Here is a 22,323-nt window from a genome sequence, read left to right as displayed (position 1 = left end):
GGGTTTCACCATGTTGACCAGGATGGTCTCGATCTCTTGACCTCGTGATCCACCCGCCTCGGCCTCACAAAGTGCTGGGAAGTCTACCCTATCTTAAATGTGCTCAGAACACTTACATTATCCTATAGTTGGGCAAAACCATCTGGCAACATGTGCATGTAAGTATTGGTTGTTTACTCTCAATTCCGTGTGGCTGACTGGGAACAGGAGGTCCCTTCTGTTGCCAGCATAACGAGAAAATAGCATACCACGTATTACTAGTTGGGAAAAGATCAAAATTCAGAATTCAAGGTACAGTTTTTACTGAATGTTTGTTGCTTTTGCAGGACTGTAAAGTTGAAAAATCGTGCACCATTGTAAGACGGGGACCACGTGAAATTTTGAACTTATGTGACTCCATCATAAGTCGAGGAGCATGCAAATAAATAAATAAATAAATAAATAAGTATTGAATTTTATTTGCTTTCTCCTGGTTCAATCCTTTCTCCAGGATTTGAGAAAAAAAATGTGGATTAATTGTTGTTATATGTGAAGCAGGGCAGTTTATTCTGAAGATCTGGGTAAGTTAGGTATTAGTGTTGATTAGGTATTGAATTATTTTCTTTATATGTAAATACAGTTAATACTTGTCCCTATGGACCTAAGCCTTTGTGCGTTCGGATGACCACAGTAAGTTTAAAAGTGCTATAAACTTACTTTTATAGTAAGTCAGCAGTAAAAGATGAGCTGCTCAAATTCAGTAGTAGATTATTGGTTAGTAAAAAATTTACTTGGTAGAAAATATCAAGTTTCTGCTATGACACTCATATTTTGTTTTATATTCACATGGCATCTTCAAGGAAATTCCCATTTGTGGGTATTTGGAAATTTTGGGTATTTAGAAAAATGAGATTCCCATTTGTGGGTATTTGGAAAAATGAGACACATTTTACATGTGGTACAATTAAAGAGAAACTAATATGGGATAGATACTAATCACAGAAACAGTTAAAACTTGCTAGCTTAACATGAGGTAAAAGCTTTTTCTATGAAAATGTTATCACTGAAATAATTTTATAACCCATAAGAATTGAGGATTTGCGTGTTTGCATTTTGAAATAATATACATTATGAAGACTACAATTTACATACAAAACTTTTTTGGTGCACAAATTTCAGATTTTAATTTGAATAGAATACCTTGACTTCTGCAGCATTTTATCAACCAAAAGGACGAATCTAAGAGCAACAATTGTGCCTTAATAAGTATTAAAAGGTATTCATCAGAGGATAATGTATTTCCTTTGTATATGCTTGTTTTCAAAGAAAACAAAAGAGCAAGTGATTTTAGTAAATATATCAAAATCTAGAAATTTTATAGTCATCAGCAAAGATTTGATTACCTAGAAAACACAGTATCCTTTTTTTTTTTTTTTTAAGTTGAGATGGTGTCTTTCTCCATTGCCTAGGCTGGAGTGCAGTGGCACAAGCATAGCTCACTGCAACTTTGAACTCCTGGACTTAAATGATCCTCCTGCATCAGATTCCCAAGTATCCAGACTACAGGTGTGCGCCATCATTCCTGACTAATTTTTAAATTTTTGTGGAGACAAGAGTCTTGCTCTGTTGACCAGAGTAGCCTTGAACTCCTGGCTTCAAGTGATCCTTCCGCCTTTACCCAGTATCCCTTCTTGTATGTTAAAATGTCATTACACTTTTTCTAATATACTTATTTATCTATACAGCAAAGCATAAATGAATAAATCAAAATTGAAACTAGCTCAGTAAAGGAACTAAGTAACTAAGTCTTGAAATCCTGGCTTCAAATAATCCTTCCACTTTCACCCAGTATCCCTTCTTGTATGTTAAAATATCATTACTTTTTTTCCAATATGTTGTTTCTCTATACTGCAAAGCATAAATGAATAAATCAAAATTGAAAGTAGCTTAATAAAGGAACTAAGTATACTGTTCATTAATTTATATGCCTGGTGTTTGCTACTTTGCAAAATTTAGTTATTCTACCACTTACTAGAATATTAGACATTATCTGTTTATGAGAGCCATATACCTTATTTATTAGTACTTTTTTTTAATATTAGGGAAATATTTGAGTTATAACCATCTTTGCTTTGTGTAAGATTTAGGCCAGTAGGCTTATTTGTATTCATTCAGTAGGATTCATTTAATATGTTTTTACTGGGCGTATAGACTGTCCCTTACTGAATTAACTGGTTCAGAAAAGAGAGAGAGAGAAATGTAGTGTTACAGTGTTTAGGGATTAAAAATTGGCATTTGTTTTAATGATTCTTTATTGCAAGGGACATTAGTTATTTAGACCCTCAGGGACCTTGAATAAACAATTGCCTGCTCCCTAGATAGATGCTAGACAGATGATATATTTGCATTTTCCTTTTTGTTCTTTTGAATGTCTGGAAGACTGTCAGTTTGAAGGAGCCAGTTTATCAGTGCTAGGATAAGGAAAAGATAAGTGAGTATCATTCCACATGTTGGAGGTAGCTTCTGCATTTATGTATTTGTGAACATTTGCTAGAAATATTTAATGATAATTTAAAACAAATTTTTTGAAAGTTTATATTTTTATCTGAGTTGAAAAAATGCAATATGTTTGGAAATTACATTTTTTCACTAGCAGGAACGGAGGACAACCTAGTGTGAAATTACTGATGTATTTAATTTATTCTTTCATGTGATTTTTTTCTTATAACTATAGCTGGTTAGTTTATTATCCTTGTTGGTAAAGTGTCTTCTTACGACTTAAGACACTGTGTAAAAAATCTGTTTCTGCTATATTCTCTTTTAGAATTGAAAATTGGCATTACTTCTATGGTAGTGTGAGGAAATAATTTTTGTTACTGCTTTATTTAGAAGCAACAATGTTGCTGTTCTTTTTCACATTTCTAATAATGCATTTCTCATTAAAATTAGTATCATTTAGCACAGTGGGCAGTGTGTGGTGATTTACACCTGTATTCCCAGCACTTTGAGAGGCTGGGGTGGAAGGATCACCTGAAGCCAGCAGTTCAAGACCAGCCTAGTCAACAAAATGAGATCTTATCTCTACAAGAAATTAAAAAGTTATCTGAACATGGTGTTACATGCCTATAGTCTCATCTACTCAGAAGGCTGAGGCAGGAGGATCACGAATCCAGGAATTCAAGGCTGCAGTGAGCTATGATCACACCAGTACACTCTAGCCTGGGCAATAGAGCAAGACCTCCTCTCTTAAAACAACAAAACCCAATAAACCAATTAGTGCAGTAAAGGCTAATTTTGCCTTACAACTTTTACCTAAAGCCTCATACATACATTTTTTGGGGAGGGATTTATTTTTTCCGTCTCTACTTTTGAGTGAATAGGACCTTGTGAGTTCCTTTGTATTAGCTTCAGGAAAGCTCAAGAAAAACCATCAGTAATCCTAATAAAGAAAATGTCAGATACATTCCAATAAAAATGGTCTTCAAAAATTATCACCAATTAAAAAAATGAAAATATTAATTGATCACTGGTAATAGAAGTCAATGACCCACTGTGATTCAGTGATCATATTGTTGTCAAGAACTTAGAAAACTGCAGGTGTTGTTTACTGAGTGTAATAAAGCCACTGGGTCAGTGAAGTACTTTACTGAATGTAGTATATGATTTTAGGATTGGACGTGACTCTTTTAATTGCCAGATACTAAAGGGTGAAAAAAACTTTTTTCAGCTTCCCTGGTCTTGCCCTCTAATTTGAAATTTTATTGTGGAAAATACAAAAATAGTAATATTTTTATGATGAAGTTTGGGTTGATATATATGCTTTTAAAAATTGTCGCAGTGGTCTGGGCATGGTGGCTTACGCCTATAATCCCAGCAATTTGGGAGGCCAAGGCCAAAGTATTGTTTGAGACCAAGAGTTTGAGATCATCCTGGGCAACATAATGAGACCCTGTCTCTAAAAAAAAAAATTAAAAAATAAAAAAAATTGAAAGTAACTGGATGTGGTGGCATGCTGCATCTGTATTCCCAACTACTTGGGAGTCTGAGGCAAGAAGACAGGTTAAACCCAGGAGTTCAAGGCTGCAATGTGCTCTGATCCCTCCACTGCAGCCTGGGTGACGAGCTAGACCCTGTCTCAAGAAAAGCGAAAAAAATTGTCAACATGATGGAGTGTGTGCTTTAGCTTCATTTTTTAGCGAATCCTATGCATCCTAACCACCAGTCACTTGGTTAGAATTTTTAGGTACAGTTAGATCTCAGTTGAGCAGGATGGAGAGGAGGGCAGTACTGTAGCCATACGAAACTTACAGTATAAAGGAAAGTGAACTTTGATTATCAAGGGAATGGGAAAGGAAGTATGTTGTGGAAAAGAAAGATTAACTTCTTTAAAAGTTAAGTTCATCTTGTACTGGGAATTTGCTCACTCTAAGACTTGGGCTCAGTAATTATCCAGAGGTTAATTGTGAAAGATTGCTACATTTCCCGCTTTCCAAAAGGAACCAAGATTGTTGGGGGATCTAATTGTCTAGATTTTTGGATCCTTAGATTTGGCTGAGACCTGGTAATCAGAACTGAGGGTTATGGATCACTGCCTAAAAACCAAGCATATTTCAGGAAAGGTCAAAATTGCCCCAGATCCTTGCTGTTTTTTAATCAGTTAAATACAAAAAACCTCTGATTAGGTCCTGACTATGCTTATCTATACCCAGAATTAACTTTTTTTGCCTTCCCAAAAAGAGCAAGTTTGAATCAGAATGCCTAGATAAATTGAAGTGAGCCTGAGGAAGTTCTGGGAGAGGTAAGAAGCAGTGGGAAGCATTTTATTTTGAGACAGGGTCTTGCTTTGTCACCCAGGCTTGAGTGCAGTAGTGCGATCTTGGCTCACTGTACCCTCTGTCCCCCAGGCTCAAGTGATCCTCTCACCTCAGCTTCCCAAGTAGCTGGGACCACAGGCACACACCACCATGCCTGGCCACATTTTTGTATTTTTAGTAGAGACAGTGTCTCACCATGTTTCCCAGGCTAATCTTGAACTCCTGAGCTCAAGCAGTCCTTCTGCCTTGGTCTCCCAAGTGTTGGGGTTACAGGCATGACCCACTGCACCTGGCCAAAAAGGACAATTCTTTTTTTGTTTTTTTTTTTTTTTTTTTTTTTTTTTGAGACTGAGTCTGTTCTCTCACCCAGGATGGAGTACAGTGGTGTTTGATCAGTGGGAGCCCCTTCAAGCCGGCTTCCATGCCTTGCGACATAACCTATTATTCCTTAGACATATCCTATCATTCCTTGCTTTCTACAAAGCACAATTAGATGTTTCAAACTCATTTTGTGCTTTTCTTCCATTTATCTTGAATCAGCCATTTATTTCTTTTAGTGGGGTATAGTATTTAGAAACCAATATCTGGACACTATGTTAAGATTTTGCTGCTTCCATGTCCTCTCAGTGGACAGAGCTAGAGGCGATGTGTGTGTTTGTGTGTGTTTGTATATAAAGTCTATAAAAATATATACTTTCATTCACATATTATTTCCGTCTCTCTGTTGGAACCATGAATTCATATAGATATGAATTTTACAATTCTTAGTTTTCTCTTTTCCTCTCTTTTCCTTTTCCTCCCTCCTCATACTGGCTCCAATAACTTTCTCTGGGCCAACACAACCTTCAGCCTGATGCAGATGCTTTCCTTGATCTGTTTCTAATTACTTTTGAACTGAACAATTCAGCAATGTTTCGGAAAGAGAGCCCTTATTCTTTTTAAAACATAGTGTTTTTGTATTTGGGGCTTAATGGGAAAATAACTGATAATAGTTGTGACACAAGATTACAGATTCTCAGAGGTCTAGGCTTCTAACCCTGATTACATTTGTTGCTGCAATTTAGTCCTTTGGTAGTGATTTGATAACTGAGTAAGGATAGTTTTCATGGTAATGGAGGGTTAAAGCTAAGTTTGGAAATTAGCTGTTTCTGTGTTTTTGCTATATTAAAAAAATGCTTTTACTTGTAACTTTTTATTGACAGTTGGTGTTGAATAGAAGGAATTGTGAACCTTATTTAGGGAGTCAAAATTTACTTTTCTTTTGCTTCTTCAGCCCACGGATAGAAAGATTGCTCTGGCATGATAACTGAACTTGTAGCTGAGGTTTACATATGAAAGGATTTAGGCGTTGTTAGATTTTAATGTTATCCAAATAGTAATAGACATAAAAAATACATAATAATGCTTTTATTGACTGGTATAATGACATTCTTTTTATTTAAATCTTTGTATCAAAAAGCAGAAAACTCCTATAGATGGTTATTTTTCTTTTATAGGCAGTAGATCATCTAATGCAAAATTGCCCTCAGTTCCAACAGTTGATTCAGTATCACAAGATCCGGTATCAAATATGAGGTATTTAAGCTACTAATTTGAATACTCTGATTTATACCTTTGATGACTTTTTAAGCTATCTAGCTTTATTTCATTTCTTTTCATTTTTTTCTTCCAACATATATGACATATAGAGGCTTGGGAACATTTTAGAAGTTCATTTAATTTTGAAAGATTTTAAGATGTGTAAGTCATTTCATGATTGATGTACAAGTCACTTCATGACAAGTGAAGATTTGTGGTAAAAAATAATTGCTACATAACACAAATTTACATAAGCTTAGAACTTACGTTTCAAATGATTGCAAATTGAAAGTATGGAATTCAGTATTCCTCCTCTATAAAATGCTGATATGGGCCTGGTGCTGTGGCTCACGCCTTTAATCCCAGCATTTTAAGAAGCCGAGGAAGGTGGATTACTTCAGGTCAGGAGTTCAAGACCAGCCTGGCCAACATGGTGAAACCCTGTCTCTAATAAAATACAAAACAAATTAGCTGGTTGTGGTGGTACACACCTGTAGTTCCAGCTACTTGGGAGGCTGAGGCAGGAGAATCACTTGAACCTGGCAGGGAGAGGTTGCAGTGAGCTGAGAGAGCATCATGTACTCCAACCTGGGAGACAGAGTGAGACTCTGTCTCAAAAAAAATAAAAAAGCTGATATAAGTGATAGGCAGTCAGCCAAAGCCACAATGATACAAATAGATAGATTTTTATTGTCACTTACCTTGTTTAATTGAGTTTCTGGGTTTAATTTGGAATGCTATGAGTGTATTTTCCACCACTGGAGCCTTAGTTGCCAGAAAGTCCTTGATTTTCTTTACCACAATTGGGAATATAATTTATAAGCACTTGTTGAGTCTGTACTATATGTTGTAACTGAGAATTTTAAAACGAAGTCATGGTTCTTGAACTCATTGTGCTAATGGTTTAGTGGTAAATAGAAAAATTTGTTGAAGACTTGATGAGAGTTTATTTAGGTTATAATGGGGCTAAAAACAAAGTCGTCTTAATTGGCCAGGTGAGACATCTAGTAATAACTGATGCTTGAAGTGGTTGTTAAGCAGGTTGTTGGGGATTGTAGGGGAAAGATAGATCAGGATAAAAACGAGTATTTTTGACAGAAGGGCTGCTGTGCATAGCAGTAATGTCTCCTTAGGTAATTCTTTATTTATTTTTTTTTTGCACTGTTTTATTTATCTATGGAAAGTCATCTTTATTTTCAAAACTAGAAAATTGATACAAACTGTTGAATAGTTCAATTAACTTAATGTTTTTTCATTAGTATTACAGAGAGGCTTGAACATGCTTTGGAAAAGGCAGCTCCTCTCCTTCGTGAGATTTTTGTGGATTTTGCACCTTTTCTTTCTCGGACACTTTTGGGTAGCCATGGACAAGAACTGCTTATAGAGGGAACAAGTAAGTGATCTTTCTTTATTTTATTTATATGTGTTTATATTTCAGGATTAAAAACTTCCATGAATAATGGGATAACGTGGAGCTTCATTGTTTAAGTGTTGTCAGCCTTTGACAAAATTTTTCATAGTCTGTATCTTTTGAAGAATATGTCACATGTCTATTATGTTTTAATCTTCAAGTTTTTTTTTTTTTTTTTTTTTTTTTTTTTTTTTTTTTTTTTTTTTTTTTTTTTTGAGATGGAGTCTAGCTTTGTCGCCAGGCTGGAGTACAGTGGTGCGATCTCGACTCACTGCAACCTCTGCTTCCTGAGTTTCAAGTGATTCTTCTGCCTCAGCCTCCCAAGTAGCTAGGATTACAGGCCTGCACTGCCACATTCAGCTAATTTTGGTATTTTTAGTAGAGATGGGGTTTCACCGTGTTGGCCAAGATGGTCTCGATTTCCTGACATTATGATTTGCCAACCTTTGCCTCCCAAAATGCTGGAATTACAAGCGTGAGCCACCGTGCCCAGCCTAATCAAGATTTTTGTCAGTGATTTGGATGAAGCATACAATTATGTGTTGAACTAAAGAACTAAGATTTTTTTTTGATGAATTAAAATTTACTTTGAGAGCAAAGAATTGGAGAGAATAAGGCCAGGCGCGGTGGCTCATGTCTGTAATCCTAGCACTTTAGGAGGCTGAGGTGGGTGGATCACCTGAGGTCAGGAGTTCAAGACTTGGAGAGAATAGTGTCACAGGATTTTACTTGAACTTAGATCCATATGAACAACAATGTATTGCCACATAAATAAGGAATGCATTGTTATTAGTAGAATTCGTTTTACAAATAGAGATAACAGCATTTTACTCTATACTGCTTATATCATACATAGATTACTGGGTCTCTTCTAGGTAGTGTACTTCAAGATTGTCAAACTAGATAACATGCTGAAGTAGGTTGGTTGCTAAGGGGATTGGAAATCATGCTATGCAGTGGATGAGGAATAATGAGACTCCCTCCCCTCCCCACCCCTCCCCTCCCTCCTTACCTACAGATATTGCAAGGGTCAAAGGAGGTGCTCATATGGCACAGTTAATACTCAGATACAGATATCTTAAACTATTAACTTACCTATAACCTTGCATTTCCACTATATTTTTATGGCTACAAGAGATATGCTTTTTCACAAGTTTTGAAAAAACCCTTAGGCAATCTCCTAGCTACTGTTAGCCAATAAAAATTTCAGTAACTAAAGCTGCCAGTTGATACTTAAAGGGAAGAGGAGGGAAGGGGAGGGGAGGGGAAGGAGAAGAGGAGAGGGTAGGGGAGTCTCATTATTCCTCATCCTCTCCATACCATGATTTCCAGTCCCCTTAGCAACCTACTTCAGCATGCTATCTCAATGAAGGAAGGAAAACCAGAATTTATGATAAGTTAGAGCTTATTAAACATGTATTTGAAATTTGGGCTTAGTATTTACGAAAGGAATGTGTTTCAGATTCATGATGAGTATTTAGTTGTATCTAAAAGATAATGTTCATTTGGAGTATATGTGTATACCTTCAAAACCAGGAAAATATGGAGTAAAACTTCTTGAGTTTATTATCCTTAAATTCTTATTAAAATTTCTCATAATGCTTATTACCATCCCATTTTAAAAATAAATTATTTAAAATGACTTAAATATAAAAAACAAGAGGCTTCTTATATTCCAAGATAGTAAATCGTCATGACTTGACTTTTTTCATGGTATACTTGAGGATTTAGATAGATCAATGGGTTTAGATGGCACTGGCTTACTATCTGCTAAGTCATTTAATTCTTTGACTGAAGTGATATATCTGAGTGAGTCTCCACTGAAGAAATTGCAGTGGTCTTTGATCATAAAATTCCAGACTAGTGCAGATATAAAACTCTTGGCTTGGCATCCCAAGTTTGTGCTTTTGAAAAGACTAACATTTTCTATCTTTGAAAAGCCATCTAAAAAATAATCAAGCCAAACCATATTATTCTACTATTCTACTGAGAGTTTTAGAGAGGTCAGATTGTGAGCCAGTTCAAATCTATAAGCTTGCAAGTGAGATAATAATAGGGTATGTGTTTGTGGGTATATAAAATGAAAATGATATTTCTGGCAGCAACTTACAACTTGACCTTAAGGTTTTAGGGCCTTCCTTTGAATAGTTCTTAAAGTATGACTAAATCTGAAGAGAGGTCTACAGTTGTATTATTTGTTTTTTGCACATGGGATGAGTGTCATCTATTGGCAAAAATTTTGGTCAAAAATAGAAATGACATAAGTTCAACAATTTGATGTTAAGTTCCTCATTAGGCTTATCTCCTGTTTATTTACTCCCAGTGTTGTTTTTGTATTTACAGTACCAATGTCCTTTAGATAGGGAGCTTGGAGCTCTAATATCAGGTCTCTCTTGTCTTCTGAAGCCCTTACTCATTCAAAATTGAACATACTCTCCACCCTGCCCCTGCAACAAATCTACCGTCACTCTCTTCCACATAATTATTCAAACCAAACTGCAAAATGTTATTTGACCTTTTACTAGCTTTGTCAGTGAACATATTTTTTCCTGAATATTCATAACTAACTAGAAAGTAGCTAAAGTAGTATGAACCTTCTTCTGGTTTGCTAACCTTTATTATTGAAAAATAAGACTGAAATAAATAAATAGAAATATATATATGTAAAGGTTTTCTTAAGAATAGAGGTATATGGGCCAAGTGTGGTGGCTCACACCTGTAATCCTAGCACTTTGGAAGGCCGAGGTGGGCAGATCACCTGAGGTCAGGAGTTTGAAACCTGCTTGACCAACATGGTGAAACCTCGTCTTTACTATAACTATAGAAATTAGCCAAGCATGGTAGTGGGCGCCTGTAATTCCAGCTACTCTGGTGGCTGAGGCAGGAGAATTGCTTGAACTCAGGAGGCAAAGGTTGCAGTGAGCTGATCACGCCATTGCACTACAGCCTGTGTGACAGAGCAAGACAACATTTCAAAAAAATGAAATAAAAATAAAATAAAAAAGAAATATAGGTATGAAATATCCTATGATAGGTGCGGTGAGAGGGACAAAGGAGTACCTGTAAATCTCCCTGATTTGGGATAGCCCAAGGTTTTTTTTTTTTTTTTTTTTTTTTAAATCACTTTTTTTTTTATCTGAATAAATATATATTAAAAAGGTCCATGAGGGCCCAATGGCTGGAATTCTAGTTTCTCTAGAATAAAGCAATAAGGATTGATGACCTGATAATAGAAAGATCTTAATTTACTTTCTGGAAATAATGGGTTTTGAAGTTGGAGCAAAACTGAACTCCTTATATTATCTGGGTTAAATTTAAGAAAAAATGGCAAGGTTTCAGACCAGTAGGGGGCTACTCCTGCAGTAAGAGAGGGAGTATTGTTTACCTTTTCTTTTGGCCTTGCATTAGCCTGAGGAGCCATGTTCATCTTAGCCCCAGAAAAATCATACTGTAGTTAATAACTTGTTTCCTAATATAACATAGAGACATTCTATAGCTAATTTTCTGGCCAGTGCTGACACTCTTACCATCATTTCTATGTTAGTATTTTTTCAGGCATTGAGAAAGATGGTTATAACATTTTTTAAAAAGTAAAGGCGGTAAACAGCCCTTTTAATTTGAATGCTATTTATAAAGCTAAAAAATGCCAACATGTGCTATCATTAGGTTGGAAGCATTAGTATTTAAACAGGGAAGGAGAAAGAACGAAAGCATAAAAAGATAAAAGAAAGGGAGTGGATAGGATACCTGCAAGAGTTTTCATGGGGTGAGAAAGAGATGGTAATAGAGTGTTTTAAGGGCTATCAGGAGTTATTTTAGATGTTACACCCTGGAACCTAAGCCCATGTTTGCCTAGAAAAATGTAGAATAAAAAAATTGTAATTTTTCTGATTATTAGTAATGCAATTTAATAATTTAGTCCCTTTAATTATTGGCATTGCTTTTTTAAGATACTGAGTATAAAACATTCTTTGAATGAACTACTTTATATTTTATTGGTAATTAAAGCTAAAGACTTCTTTAGATAGGTATTAATTATATAAAATATCCTTCCTAAGGATATTTTTGCTGAACCAAAATGAAACATAAAAGTAAATGAATTAATTTATAAGAAATCAAGAATATATAACAGACAACGGCTTGCATTTCTGTTAAGGTTTAGTGTGAGGTCAGAGGTCAAGGTACTAATAAGAGTGTTTGGGATGTCTGCTGCCATGAAACAAAATGGAAACTTGATTGATAGCTGGAGGGTTGAAGGGAGAGAGTGTGGTGGAGAAAGCAAAGGTCAGGGAGCCATTTCCCTTCTCTGCATGTATAACGATCAACTCTCTCCAAAACAAAATGTAGATGATATTGATCAATATGGCATATGTTGTGCACATTTCTATGAGTATTGTGAAATGTCATTATATATGAAGTTGTAATAAATGTTTTAGTATTTTGAAAGCTGAAATGGAATACTTTACAAAAAATGGTGGTAGTTTTGCTGCCACCTTTAAACTAACTATAATGTACCTTATTTAATCATATGAGCAAATGTACACTATTAATAGTTTGATAAACCAATTTGAAAAAACAATTTGGATGAAATTGTAACAAATCCTAATTTGTTTTCTTTATAATTTTTAAAAATTCTCTTTAAAATAGGTCTGGTTTGCATGAAGTCTAGTAGTTCAGTTGTGGAATTGGTTATGCTACTGTGTTCTCAGGTAAGTGACAAGAATAAATGTTGAATTAAAAGTAGATTTTCACATGAATTTGTTTTCATGGGGGATGTTATATTTGCATTACTGAAATTTTTGCCATAGTAAAATTTTGAGTTTGCTGTTTTAAAATAATTTTATTTGTATTGCAAAAGGGTTACTTCTTATTTTTGATACTTGCAGATAATTTTGAAGCAAGCATGGGAGGAAGTAAGAAACAAAAGTTTTCAGAGTCTCTTTAAAAATATGCAGATACAATGATCTTGATAATTTCTTTACTGTATATATTAAGGTTATATAAACAGATTTATTTCTATATCTTGTGGAGGGCCATGCTGACTCCACTGGGAATCATAAGTTTACTTCCCTTTTGTGCAGAGGTTATAAAATGAGCGATAAATGATTTTGAATCCTTGTCATTGCTAATTATTTTTGACATACACAGTAGATTTGGGAAAACATTAACAAAAATATGGCAGGTATCATAAGATGCAAAAAATAAATTCCTAAGAGCAAAATTACCTTAGATGTTCCAAAATCTTGTGCCTCATGTGGTAAACTTTAATGATTAAAAAAATATATATATAAAAATCATGTATTCTGTGAGGCTTTCTTTTCTGTTTTGCAATTAAACAGATGAATGTTTTTATTGAGAGTTTTCTTTGTAGTCTTTTAAAGTGATATCTTGCTGGTAGTAAATTCCCCCACTTAAAACTTTAAGATAGCCTTTTTTAATAGGAAAGGTATTGGTCTAGAGGTCAAGGGTTTTGACCCATTTCAAAACCTTTGACCTTCATTTACAACTCTCATGGTTTACTTGCCTAACGAATAAGGATAATGCAAAATTAATGTTTCTTTGCATCGATTTATTTGTTTTAGCGCGTATATGCCAAATTTATTTAGACTGTGCTGATGGACATTTCATGAATACAAATTAAAGAATCATAGAAGGTGTGAAAAATCAATACTATGCATTGTCAATAAGGTGCAATGAGAACAATTACTTCTAGAGATTACACCTAATGGATTTTTGTAATGAACTTGTGAGGAGTAGTTACTTAGTAGGCTTATTATTCTTAGATTTAGTGAGAATCATGTTTCTATAATTTAATCATCTCATTTAGAACACTCCATTTCTTCAAAAGCTGACTGGATAAATTTCTCATTAAGCCATCTCATTAGAAATAATTATTTTTTTCTTGGATAGAAGTTGCTATATAGGATTCTTATACCTGCATGAAATCGCCCTTACTTTAAAAAAGCACTCACGGTTTTGGATGTTTCCTCACAAGAATATAAATTTATTGTTCATAGTGATATAACTGTTTTATAGGTGAATTTTGACAATGAAGTTTCACTTTCTAGTTTTGAAGAATTGAATGTATTTTTGGTACATGGAAGGTATTTCCAGTATAGTCTATTGCATATTTGAATGTTAGAAGCTGCAAAGATAAAGAATGACATGTTTTAATATACCTATTTATCATGTATGTCACAGTACTGTTTAATATTACTGCAATCAAGTGGGATATGAAGATCATGTAGTTGAGTAAGTTTCAAAAGCCAGTAATTGTCAAGGTTTTTGTATGAATAAAATACATTATTGGGTATTTGAAGTCCTTAACATTTTTTATGAGTTCTTCAAAAGTTCCACAGCATCTCTACAAGATGTAGCACAGTGTGAAAAATGATGTGAAAAATGAAGCTAGAATTAGCTCCAGATGTATACAGATTGTTCCGGGGTGATAATTACATTTTTCACTTGAATTTTCCTAATTCAAAGAGGTCAACTTGGCAATCACAAAAGTGATTTATTTTGTTAAGAAGTGAACTGTCTTTTTCTACATGAAAGCTTAAAAGATATGAAATTGAATTTCAAGTCGACGTTTTACAGCTCTTGGGTGGGGATAGCTTGAGTTTGATTGATAATTTTTTTTGGACTGAGATATGGTGGGAAGCAAAAACTACATCTTGCTAAAATTGTAATTAATTTTTTAAGAGGAGATGGAGAGGATTGAGTGCCAAAGATCGAAAGATCAGGTCAAAAACTACTTTTTAATCACATAAATAATGGGATATGCTTATGAACTTAACATCTGCAAATTTGATTTAGAACTTTACAAATTAGTTGTTGTTAATTTCATGACAATCAGCCATGATCTGATTATTTTTCTTGAGTCCATTTATTCTTTTTGTGTTATTTTAAATAAGGTGTTTAATTATATTTTATTGTAAAATAATTTAGAGCCTAAATTTAAGAAATGAGGAAATGATCACATTTGGTTAGCTGATAATAAGACCAAACAGATCACTATATATATTTGTTTCAACTAAGATTGTAGTTTTCACTGTCTACTCATTGATCAGTAGTTGATTAGCCACCATTTCATATTTTAGTCTATTTAAATGTTAATATTGTTTAGGCAAAATATTATTACTTAGAATTGGAAATCTCTCATAATACATAGCATTATATTTTTGAGTATAATTAATAAATGAGGTTTGCAAAATTAGATTTATTCACCTGTTGAATCCCATGTAAAATAATTCAAGAACGATTGAATGTCCAAAGACCAATTTAAGTCCTCTTTATTTCTTAAAAGAAGACTTGCTTCTATTCTTTGGGAAACTGTGTGTTCTCTGATACAAACACACAAAAATTGAACAGGTTCTTAACCGTGTTTCAGGTGGTTTTTTGCAAGCATGCAACTTATTTGTGTGCCAAATTTGTTGTATATGTGTGTAAACCTGTTTTAAATATATATGAATTTAAAGAAAATGTTAAATAGATGTTTCAAGTAACATTACTCCAGCATTGTATAAAGTGTTTGTATCTTGTTCATTTGACATTAATATCATTTTTGAAAGAATTGACGTTGCATTCAAGGCCACTTTATAAAAGCATTGCATTGCTCGTCCTAATTCAGTCTGACATACATTCCAATAACACTACCTCCCTTCTTGGGTTTAAAGCTAAATTTATGACTGTGCATTGTGAAGTGCATCATTTAAAAATGGTTTCAACCCAAAACATCTAATAAATAAATAATGTGTATGGCTACTCAGTAGTAGACTTTCTAGACTAGAAATCATTCCATCGGATACTCAACAGTCCACTATCGGAGAGGGCTGTCAGATAAATCTTGTGGTAGCTGCATTCATGTCCTGTAAATCACATATTATTGTCTGAGCCTTCTGCCAGGTCATCTATTCTTTTCCCATTTATCAGAAATGCATACAGTATATAGAAAAACTAGAAGCACCATATAGTCTGGACTGGCATCATGTCTGAGTAATTTATTAGCAGCAAAAGTTAATTTAAAATACTATTTTAGTCTAATTCTTTAAAAAAATTTTCAACAAAATATGTAGATTGTTGCTGTTTTGGGAAATATTTTCTTTACGTGAAGGTAATGATATAAGGTTTGGTTATTTTTGATTTGTGTTTCTTTCTCTACCTCTGAGTTATTAATTTTAAAATTATAATAATTTACAATAAGAATGAGATAGTTCTTTTCTTGTGATTCTGTCAGTTTTGTGTTTGAAATTTTTTCCTGAATCTGTACTGTAGTCAAATGTTTCTTTATGTTTTGCTTTTCTATACTTTCTGTTCTCTAATCCCGTTTCTTCTCCATTTTGAGTTTATTTTTTCTGAATATATGACATTAATGCTTTTTTATAGTTATAATGATTTTATAGATGAATATTTTCAGTATGAGAAGATTATTAAAACACTTCTCTCCCATTGCCCCCAAAAAAGGCAAACCAGCTGTATACATGGCACAGTGGTGTCCTTCACCATTAGGCCTCTCTTACTCTCACATACTCTCAAGCGATGCTGAACTATTTAAAGATACCCAAATATGCCATTATATTTCTGTGTCTTGGTACATGCTTTTTCTTTCCCTAAACTGCCCTTCTTTCAAACTTGGTGACTTTTGTTAGCTGCTGCTTATCGTTCAGAGCTCCACTTAATTATCTCATTCTCCCAGGATCATATCTATAGTTGATATCTTTTTGTCTTTAGCACCCATTATAGAATTTACCACAAATTGTAAGTATAAATATCCTAATTGGTTTACTTGTTTATTGTTAGTATCCTTCTTTGTTTTCTCGACTCTATGAAGATAACAGCTATTTCTACTTTGCCCATTAAAGTATTTCTAGTACCTCGCACAGTATTGCTTAGTGAATATTTATGGAAAAAATGAATCAGTTGGCTCCTAGATAAATTGCAATCTCTTCTGGAAAGATTTCCTTTACTCCTCTCTTCCCTCCAACAATATGCCTAAATGAGGTATTGTGCAGAACACTTACTCAAACTATCTTAATTTCATTCTATATTTAAGTTGCCTGTTGTTTTCCTTTCTCTTCCATGTAGACTGCAAAGTTTTTGAAGACAAGCATTGTGTTTTTTTTATTGTATTCCCAGGGTCCGGTATAGTACTGTTCAACCATACAGATGTTTATATACTCATATAATTGATAAATCAAATGGTATCATGGATCATAAATGATCATATTTTAAACTTTGCCTTTTGGTCTTTATCATTAGGAAATACCCCCATACTTTCTGATATTAGTTTTTATATTAAGTCTTCATTTTCGTTAGGACAACTAATTTTATCATTACTGAATAGTGTAGTTGTGTTCATTTATGAGGAGGCCTTTGGTTTTTCTTTTCTTTCGACTTAATCAGATTCACCTCATTTTTTTTTTTTTTTTTAAAGACAGGGGCTTGCTCTGTTGCCCAGGCTGGAGATCAGTGGTGCGATCATAGTCCACTGCATTCGACCTCCCAGGCTCAGGTGATCCTCCTGCTCAGCCTCCCAAGTTAGTAGGACTCCAAGTAGCTGGGACCACATGCCAGCACACATGGCTAATTTTTTGTAGAGATGGGGTCTCTTTAAATTTGCCAGTTTGGACCTCTTTTTTGTTTTGAGATAGAGTTTTGCTCTTGTTGCCCAGGCTGGAGTGCAGTGGTGCAGTCTTGGCTCACTGCAACCTCCGCCTTCTGGGTTCAAGCTATTCTCCTTCCTCAGCAACTTGAGTAGCTGGGATTACAGGTGCCCACCACCACACCTGGCTAATTTTGTATTTTTAGTAGAAATGGGGTTTCACCATGTTGGCCAGCCCGGTCTCGAACTCCTGACTTCAGGTGATTCACCTACCTTGGCCTCCCAAAGTGCTGGGATTCGAGGTGTGAGCCACTGTACCCAGCCCCTAGCCTAAGCCTCTTGCTTTTTTTTTTTTTTTTTTTTTAAACAAAAACAAAAACACTTTGGCCCAGGTGGGAGGATTGTTTGAAACCAGGAATTCAATACCAGCCTGGGCAACATAGCAAGACCCTATCTTTACCAAAAAGAAAAAAATTTAGCTGGACTTCGTAACATGTACTTGTAGACCTAGCTCCTCAGGATGCTGAAGCAGGAGGATTGCTTGAGCCCAGAGGTTCAAGGTTACAGTGAGCTAGGATCACGCTGGTGCACTCTAGCCTGTGTGACAGAGAGAGAGACTCTGTCTCAAAAAAACCAAAATAAAAAACCTCAACTTTATTGAGGTATAATTTATATACAGTAAATACCCACACATTTTAAGTGTACTGTTCAGTGAATTTTGACATATACACAACCATTTTAATTCTTAAATTTTTCTGTACCTCTTTCCAATCAATCACTATCTCTGTCACTTCAAGTTGCCAGTGATTTGATTACTATTACTGTGTTTTACTTACCACAGAACTTAATATAAATAGAAATTTATTTCTTTTAAGTGGAGTGCTTAGCTATTCCTAGTGTACTGTGTTAGGGTACTTCAACCAACCCCCACCCCCCACCCCTTTCTTTTTAAACTAGAACTTACTGTCCAGTGTTAAGATAATAATGTATTTATTTAAAAGAAATAATTGAGCTAATGAAATAAAGGATTTTTTTTTGCCAACCAAAAAGTAGGATTTGACTATGAGCTGCTTAATCAAAATAGAAATAAGCCTTCTGAACTTCATTATGCATTTCTTTCACCTATAAGGAAATCCTATGATATGAAGTTTTCTTTTTTTTTTTTTGTTTTTTGAGACAGAGTCTCAGGCTGGAGTGCAGTGGCATGATCTTGGCTCACTGCAACTTCCGCCTCCTGGGTTCAGGCGATTCTTCTGCCTCAGCCTCCTGAGTAGCTGGGACTACAGGGGCTTGCCACCATGCCTGCCTAATTTTTTTTTGTATTTTTAGTAGAGACAGGGTTTCACCATGTTGGCCAGGCTGGTCTTGAACTCCTGACCTCGTGGTCTGCCTGCCTCGGCCTCCCAGAGTGCTGGGATTACAGGCATGAGCCACCGCACCCAGCTGATATGAAGTTTTCTCTAGTAGTTTGATGAGGCCATTATTCTGTACATTTAGAATTTTCAGTTTTTATGGTCAGTCAGGCTCAGTTCAAGCTCTTCTACAGAGCTTTGTGTGAATGAATATCTCTGCCTTGCCCAAGGCCTTTTCTTTATATCTGCTTGTGGTATTTTTTATTCATTTATTTAGCAAGAAGGTATCATATGCTTATAAGACAAGCCCCTTCCTTTAAGGAAACTATCATCTATTATTCCTTTTTTTTTAAAAAGGAAGAGGGAAGGGGAGATACTGGCATCTAGTAGGTAGAGGCCAGGGATGCTGCTAAATATTCTACAAGGCATCATCTATTATTCCTTAAGCAATAGAAGAGACAATTAGTGAGAGAGACAAATAATTGTAATATAAAATAAGAATTTTAAATGGACATTAACAATTTCCCTTGGTTGGAATTGTGGTAGCCATGTGCTTGTTTGATCAACCATCACTATCTGACTTTTTCAATACAGCAAATTCCACAGTGAGTACCTTGTGATAATAATAGATGGTCTGCCCAATGTGGTGGTTTGCAACTGTAATCCCAGCTCCTGGGGCTGAAGCATAGAATTGATTTGAGGCCAGAAGTTTGAAACCAGCCTGGGCAATAACACAAGTAGACCCATTATCAAAAAAATTGTTCCCATGAAGAAAGTATTACAGTGTTAAATAAGTTTGGAAGGTGTTGGTTTCAGTACATTTTAATTTCAGTTTCAAAAAGGTATTTTTAATTCCTTCTTGATGTGTTTGTAACTTATCCTTGGAATGTACTTATAAAAAATTAGTGGATATAAATTGATTATCCCTGAGCTTTGTTATTGTTAATACCTATGAACTTTTGATTGCAGATGGAATGAGAATCAGTAGGATCAGCTTCTAATACAGTCATATCGTTTTGTGTTAGAGGTGATGTGAATGCTTTGTTCTTATAATGTACAAAGGCTGAGAGAGTAGATATTCTTTGCTGAAATGCTCAGAGTTCATTCTGTGCACAGTAAAAACAGTTGACCTTAAAAGAAGAAACTGTAGACTTGTGAGCCATGGATAGGAAATCTGTGAGAGTTGGAGAGGTGAGTTGAAGATACAAGCTATATAAATTGGTCATGAAAAACTTAGATGCATTAACAATTTTAAAGTACTTGAAAACAGCTCAATAACTGTACTTTATGCTGATATGGCAAACGTGTTTGTGTTTTATTGATTCAAAATTTTATAACAGATAACTTTTTATTATAAGGTGGAAACATTTGTCTTGAAACAACAGCAAAAATATTAACACAAAATAAATCTGAGTAAAGCACTTTATTTTTCCTTTTAAAAATAAAATATTTAGGTTGATGGGTTGGTGAGCATTAATTGATCTTTGAGTTTGGATGCAGACCTTCATAATACTGATTTAGAGTGCTGCTACAACCAAAGAAAAACATAATTTAACTTTAGATTCAGGATTTGACCTGAAATCCAGGCGTCCTATGGATTCACCAGCACACTAGGATTTAGAAAACACAACCTTTGAGGTAAATTTTGTGGAACTGGCAGTACACCCTGTGGCTTGGCAGTCTAGTCAGAAGGATGATACCATGCTGACTATGTAACTACATCTTTGAACATTATTCTCAAGGGTGGTAAATGCAAAACAAAGTAATATCAACTGGCACTTAATTCTGCAAGTTCCCTGCTGATTGGGGTATTCATTGAAATGGAACTCTTCCTGACAGGAAGTCAGCCTATGAGTATGGAGACATCTGAAAATAAAGTGTGTTTTAATTTGGTACCCTACTGTTTTACAACTAGTCTTTTAAATTTGGGATTAAGAAGAGAGTTAGGAAAAGGGAGAAATACGCCAATGGTAATATTCTGAGTATAACATTTTTCTTTGGTCTTAATGAAATTAAGAATACAGATCAGTGTCTCTGTATCTCAGATACTATTACTTGCTTTTATTTAGTACTCTTTTTCCCTATTCTAATCAATCTACTGAAGTTAAAGGAATTACAGAAAGGCTAGGTTAAAAGTGTAAATTTTGAGATTACCTTTGTTTAATACCAAATTCTCTGATAACTTTTAGAAGTTTTAGCTACCTTCTCATATTATATAGGTTTTCATAAATGGTATATAATTTAATGGATTTTAGTCAGACTAGTCAGAGTTAGTATTAGCCATTTCAGCTTCTCAGGATCCAGATTTAAATCTTGCTGTGTGTTTATAGTATTTGCACTGTTTAACTTAGCACTGAGATAAATTATTATTTAGTACTTTAGTACCTTGTCATACATAATAGGACACAATAGCATAATTTAGGAAGGGACGATTATTATATGAGTAATTGCACAAACATTCCCCATCTATTGTACTTTTTTTTAGTCAGGCACCTATTTTTATTCAAGCTGTTATTTAGTAGTATGAAAATTCAGAAGTATGTACACAGTTTTAGCAAAATCTGAGGCTTGAACTTCGATTTAGGCCTGAATGAAAGATCAGAATCTGGTGTAATTTATTTGCTTTTCTAGTGCTGAATTCCTCAGCTGTTGGAGGTGGACTATGTAGAGGTGGTTCTTGTCTGTCATGGGTCATAAAAGGAAGAAGGAAAAAGGTGCCTCAGGTAGGCTTTTAAGAAAAGGCTGAGGCCAAGAAAATGCTGTGACGATAGATTTTGAATTTTTTTTTTTTTTTGAGGCAGAGTCTTCCTCTGTTTCCCAGGCTGGAGTGCAGTGGTGCAATCTTGGCTCACTGCAGTCTCTGCTTCCCGGGTTCAAGCGATTCTCCTGCCTCAGCCTCCTGAGTAGCTGGGGTTACAGGCACACGCCACCGCCACCTGGCTAATTTTTTTATTTTAGTGGAGATAGGGTTTCGCCATATTGGCCAAGCTGATCTCAAATTCTTGACTTCAGGCGATCCACTGGCCTCAGCCTCCCAAAATGCTGGGATTATGGGCATGAGCCACTGTGCCCTACCTAAATTTTGAATTTTCTTCTTTTTTTTTGGAGACGGAATCACATTCTGTCACCTAGGCTGGAGTGTAATGGTGTGATCTCTGCTCACTGCAACCTCCACCTCCTGGGTTCAAGCGATTCTTTGGCCTCAGCCTTCTGAGTAGCTGGAATTAACAGGAACTGTCCATCATGCCTGGCTAAGTTTTGTATTTTTGTAGAGATGTGGTTTTACCATGTTGGCCAGGATGATCTTGAGCTCCTGACCTCAGGTAATCTGCAGGCCCTTGTAGATTTTGAATTTTAATAAATGTTTTTTATTGTATTACTTGTTAACTGTGTAATCTTGGCAAATTCCTTTTTTGAGTCTCAGTTTCTTACTGAGTGAAATGGGTATATTAAAATCTTATTAGCGTTAGGCATGGTGGCTCATGGCAATAGTATCAGCACTTTGGGAGATGGAGGTGGGTGGATCACAGGAGGCCTGGAGTTTGAGACCAGCCTGGCCAACATGGCGAAACTCTATCTTTACTAAAA

General features: G+C 35.1%; 1 protein-coding gene across 1 annotated transcript in view; it reads left to right on the top strand.

Moving 5' to 3' along the window:
* LRBA (LPS responsive beige-like anchor protein) overlaps nt 1-22,323 on the top strand; it is a 727,560-nt gene that overhangs the window by 188,925 nt on the left and 516,312 nt on the right. Inside the window, exons 32-34 of the mRNA XM_037740751.1 lie at nt 6,290-6,368; nt 7,631-7,764; nt 12,430-12,491. Of these exons, the coding sequence (XP_037596679.1) occupies nt 6,290-6,368; nt 7,631-7,764; nt 12,430-12,491 (275 nt within the window). The remainder of the gene's footprint in view (nt 1-6,289; nt 6,369-7,630; nt 7,765-12,429; nt 12,492-22,323) is intronic.

This window comes from Cebus imitator, unplaced genomic scaffold (assembly GCF_001604975.1).
Source record: "Cebus imitator isolate Cc_AM_T3 unplaced genomic scaffold, Cebus_imitator-1.0 Scaffold4, whole genome shotgun sequence".
In the NCBI taxonomy this organism is placed as follows: domain Eukaryota; kingdom Metazoa; phylum Chordata; class Mammalia; order Primates; family Cebidae; genus Cebus; species Cebus imitator.
Note: the sequence above shows the minus strand (reverse complement) of the source record. Positions and strands in the feature narration are given on the sequence as shown.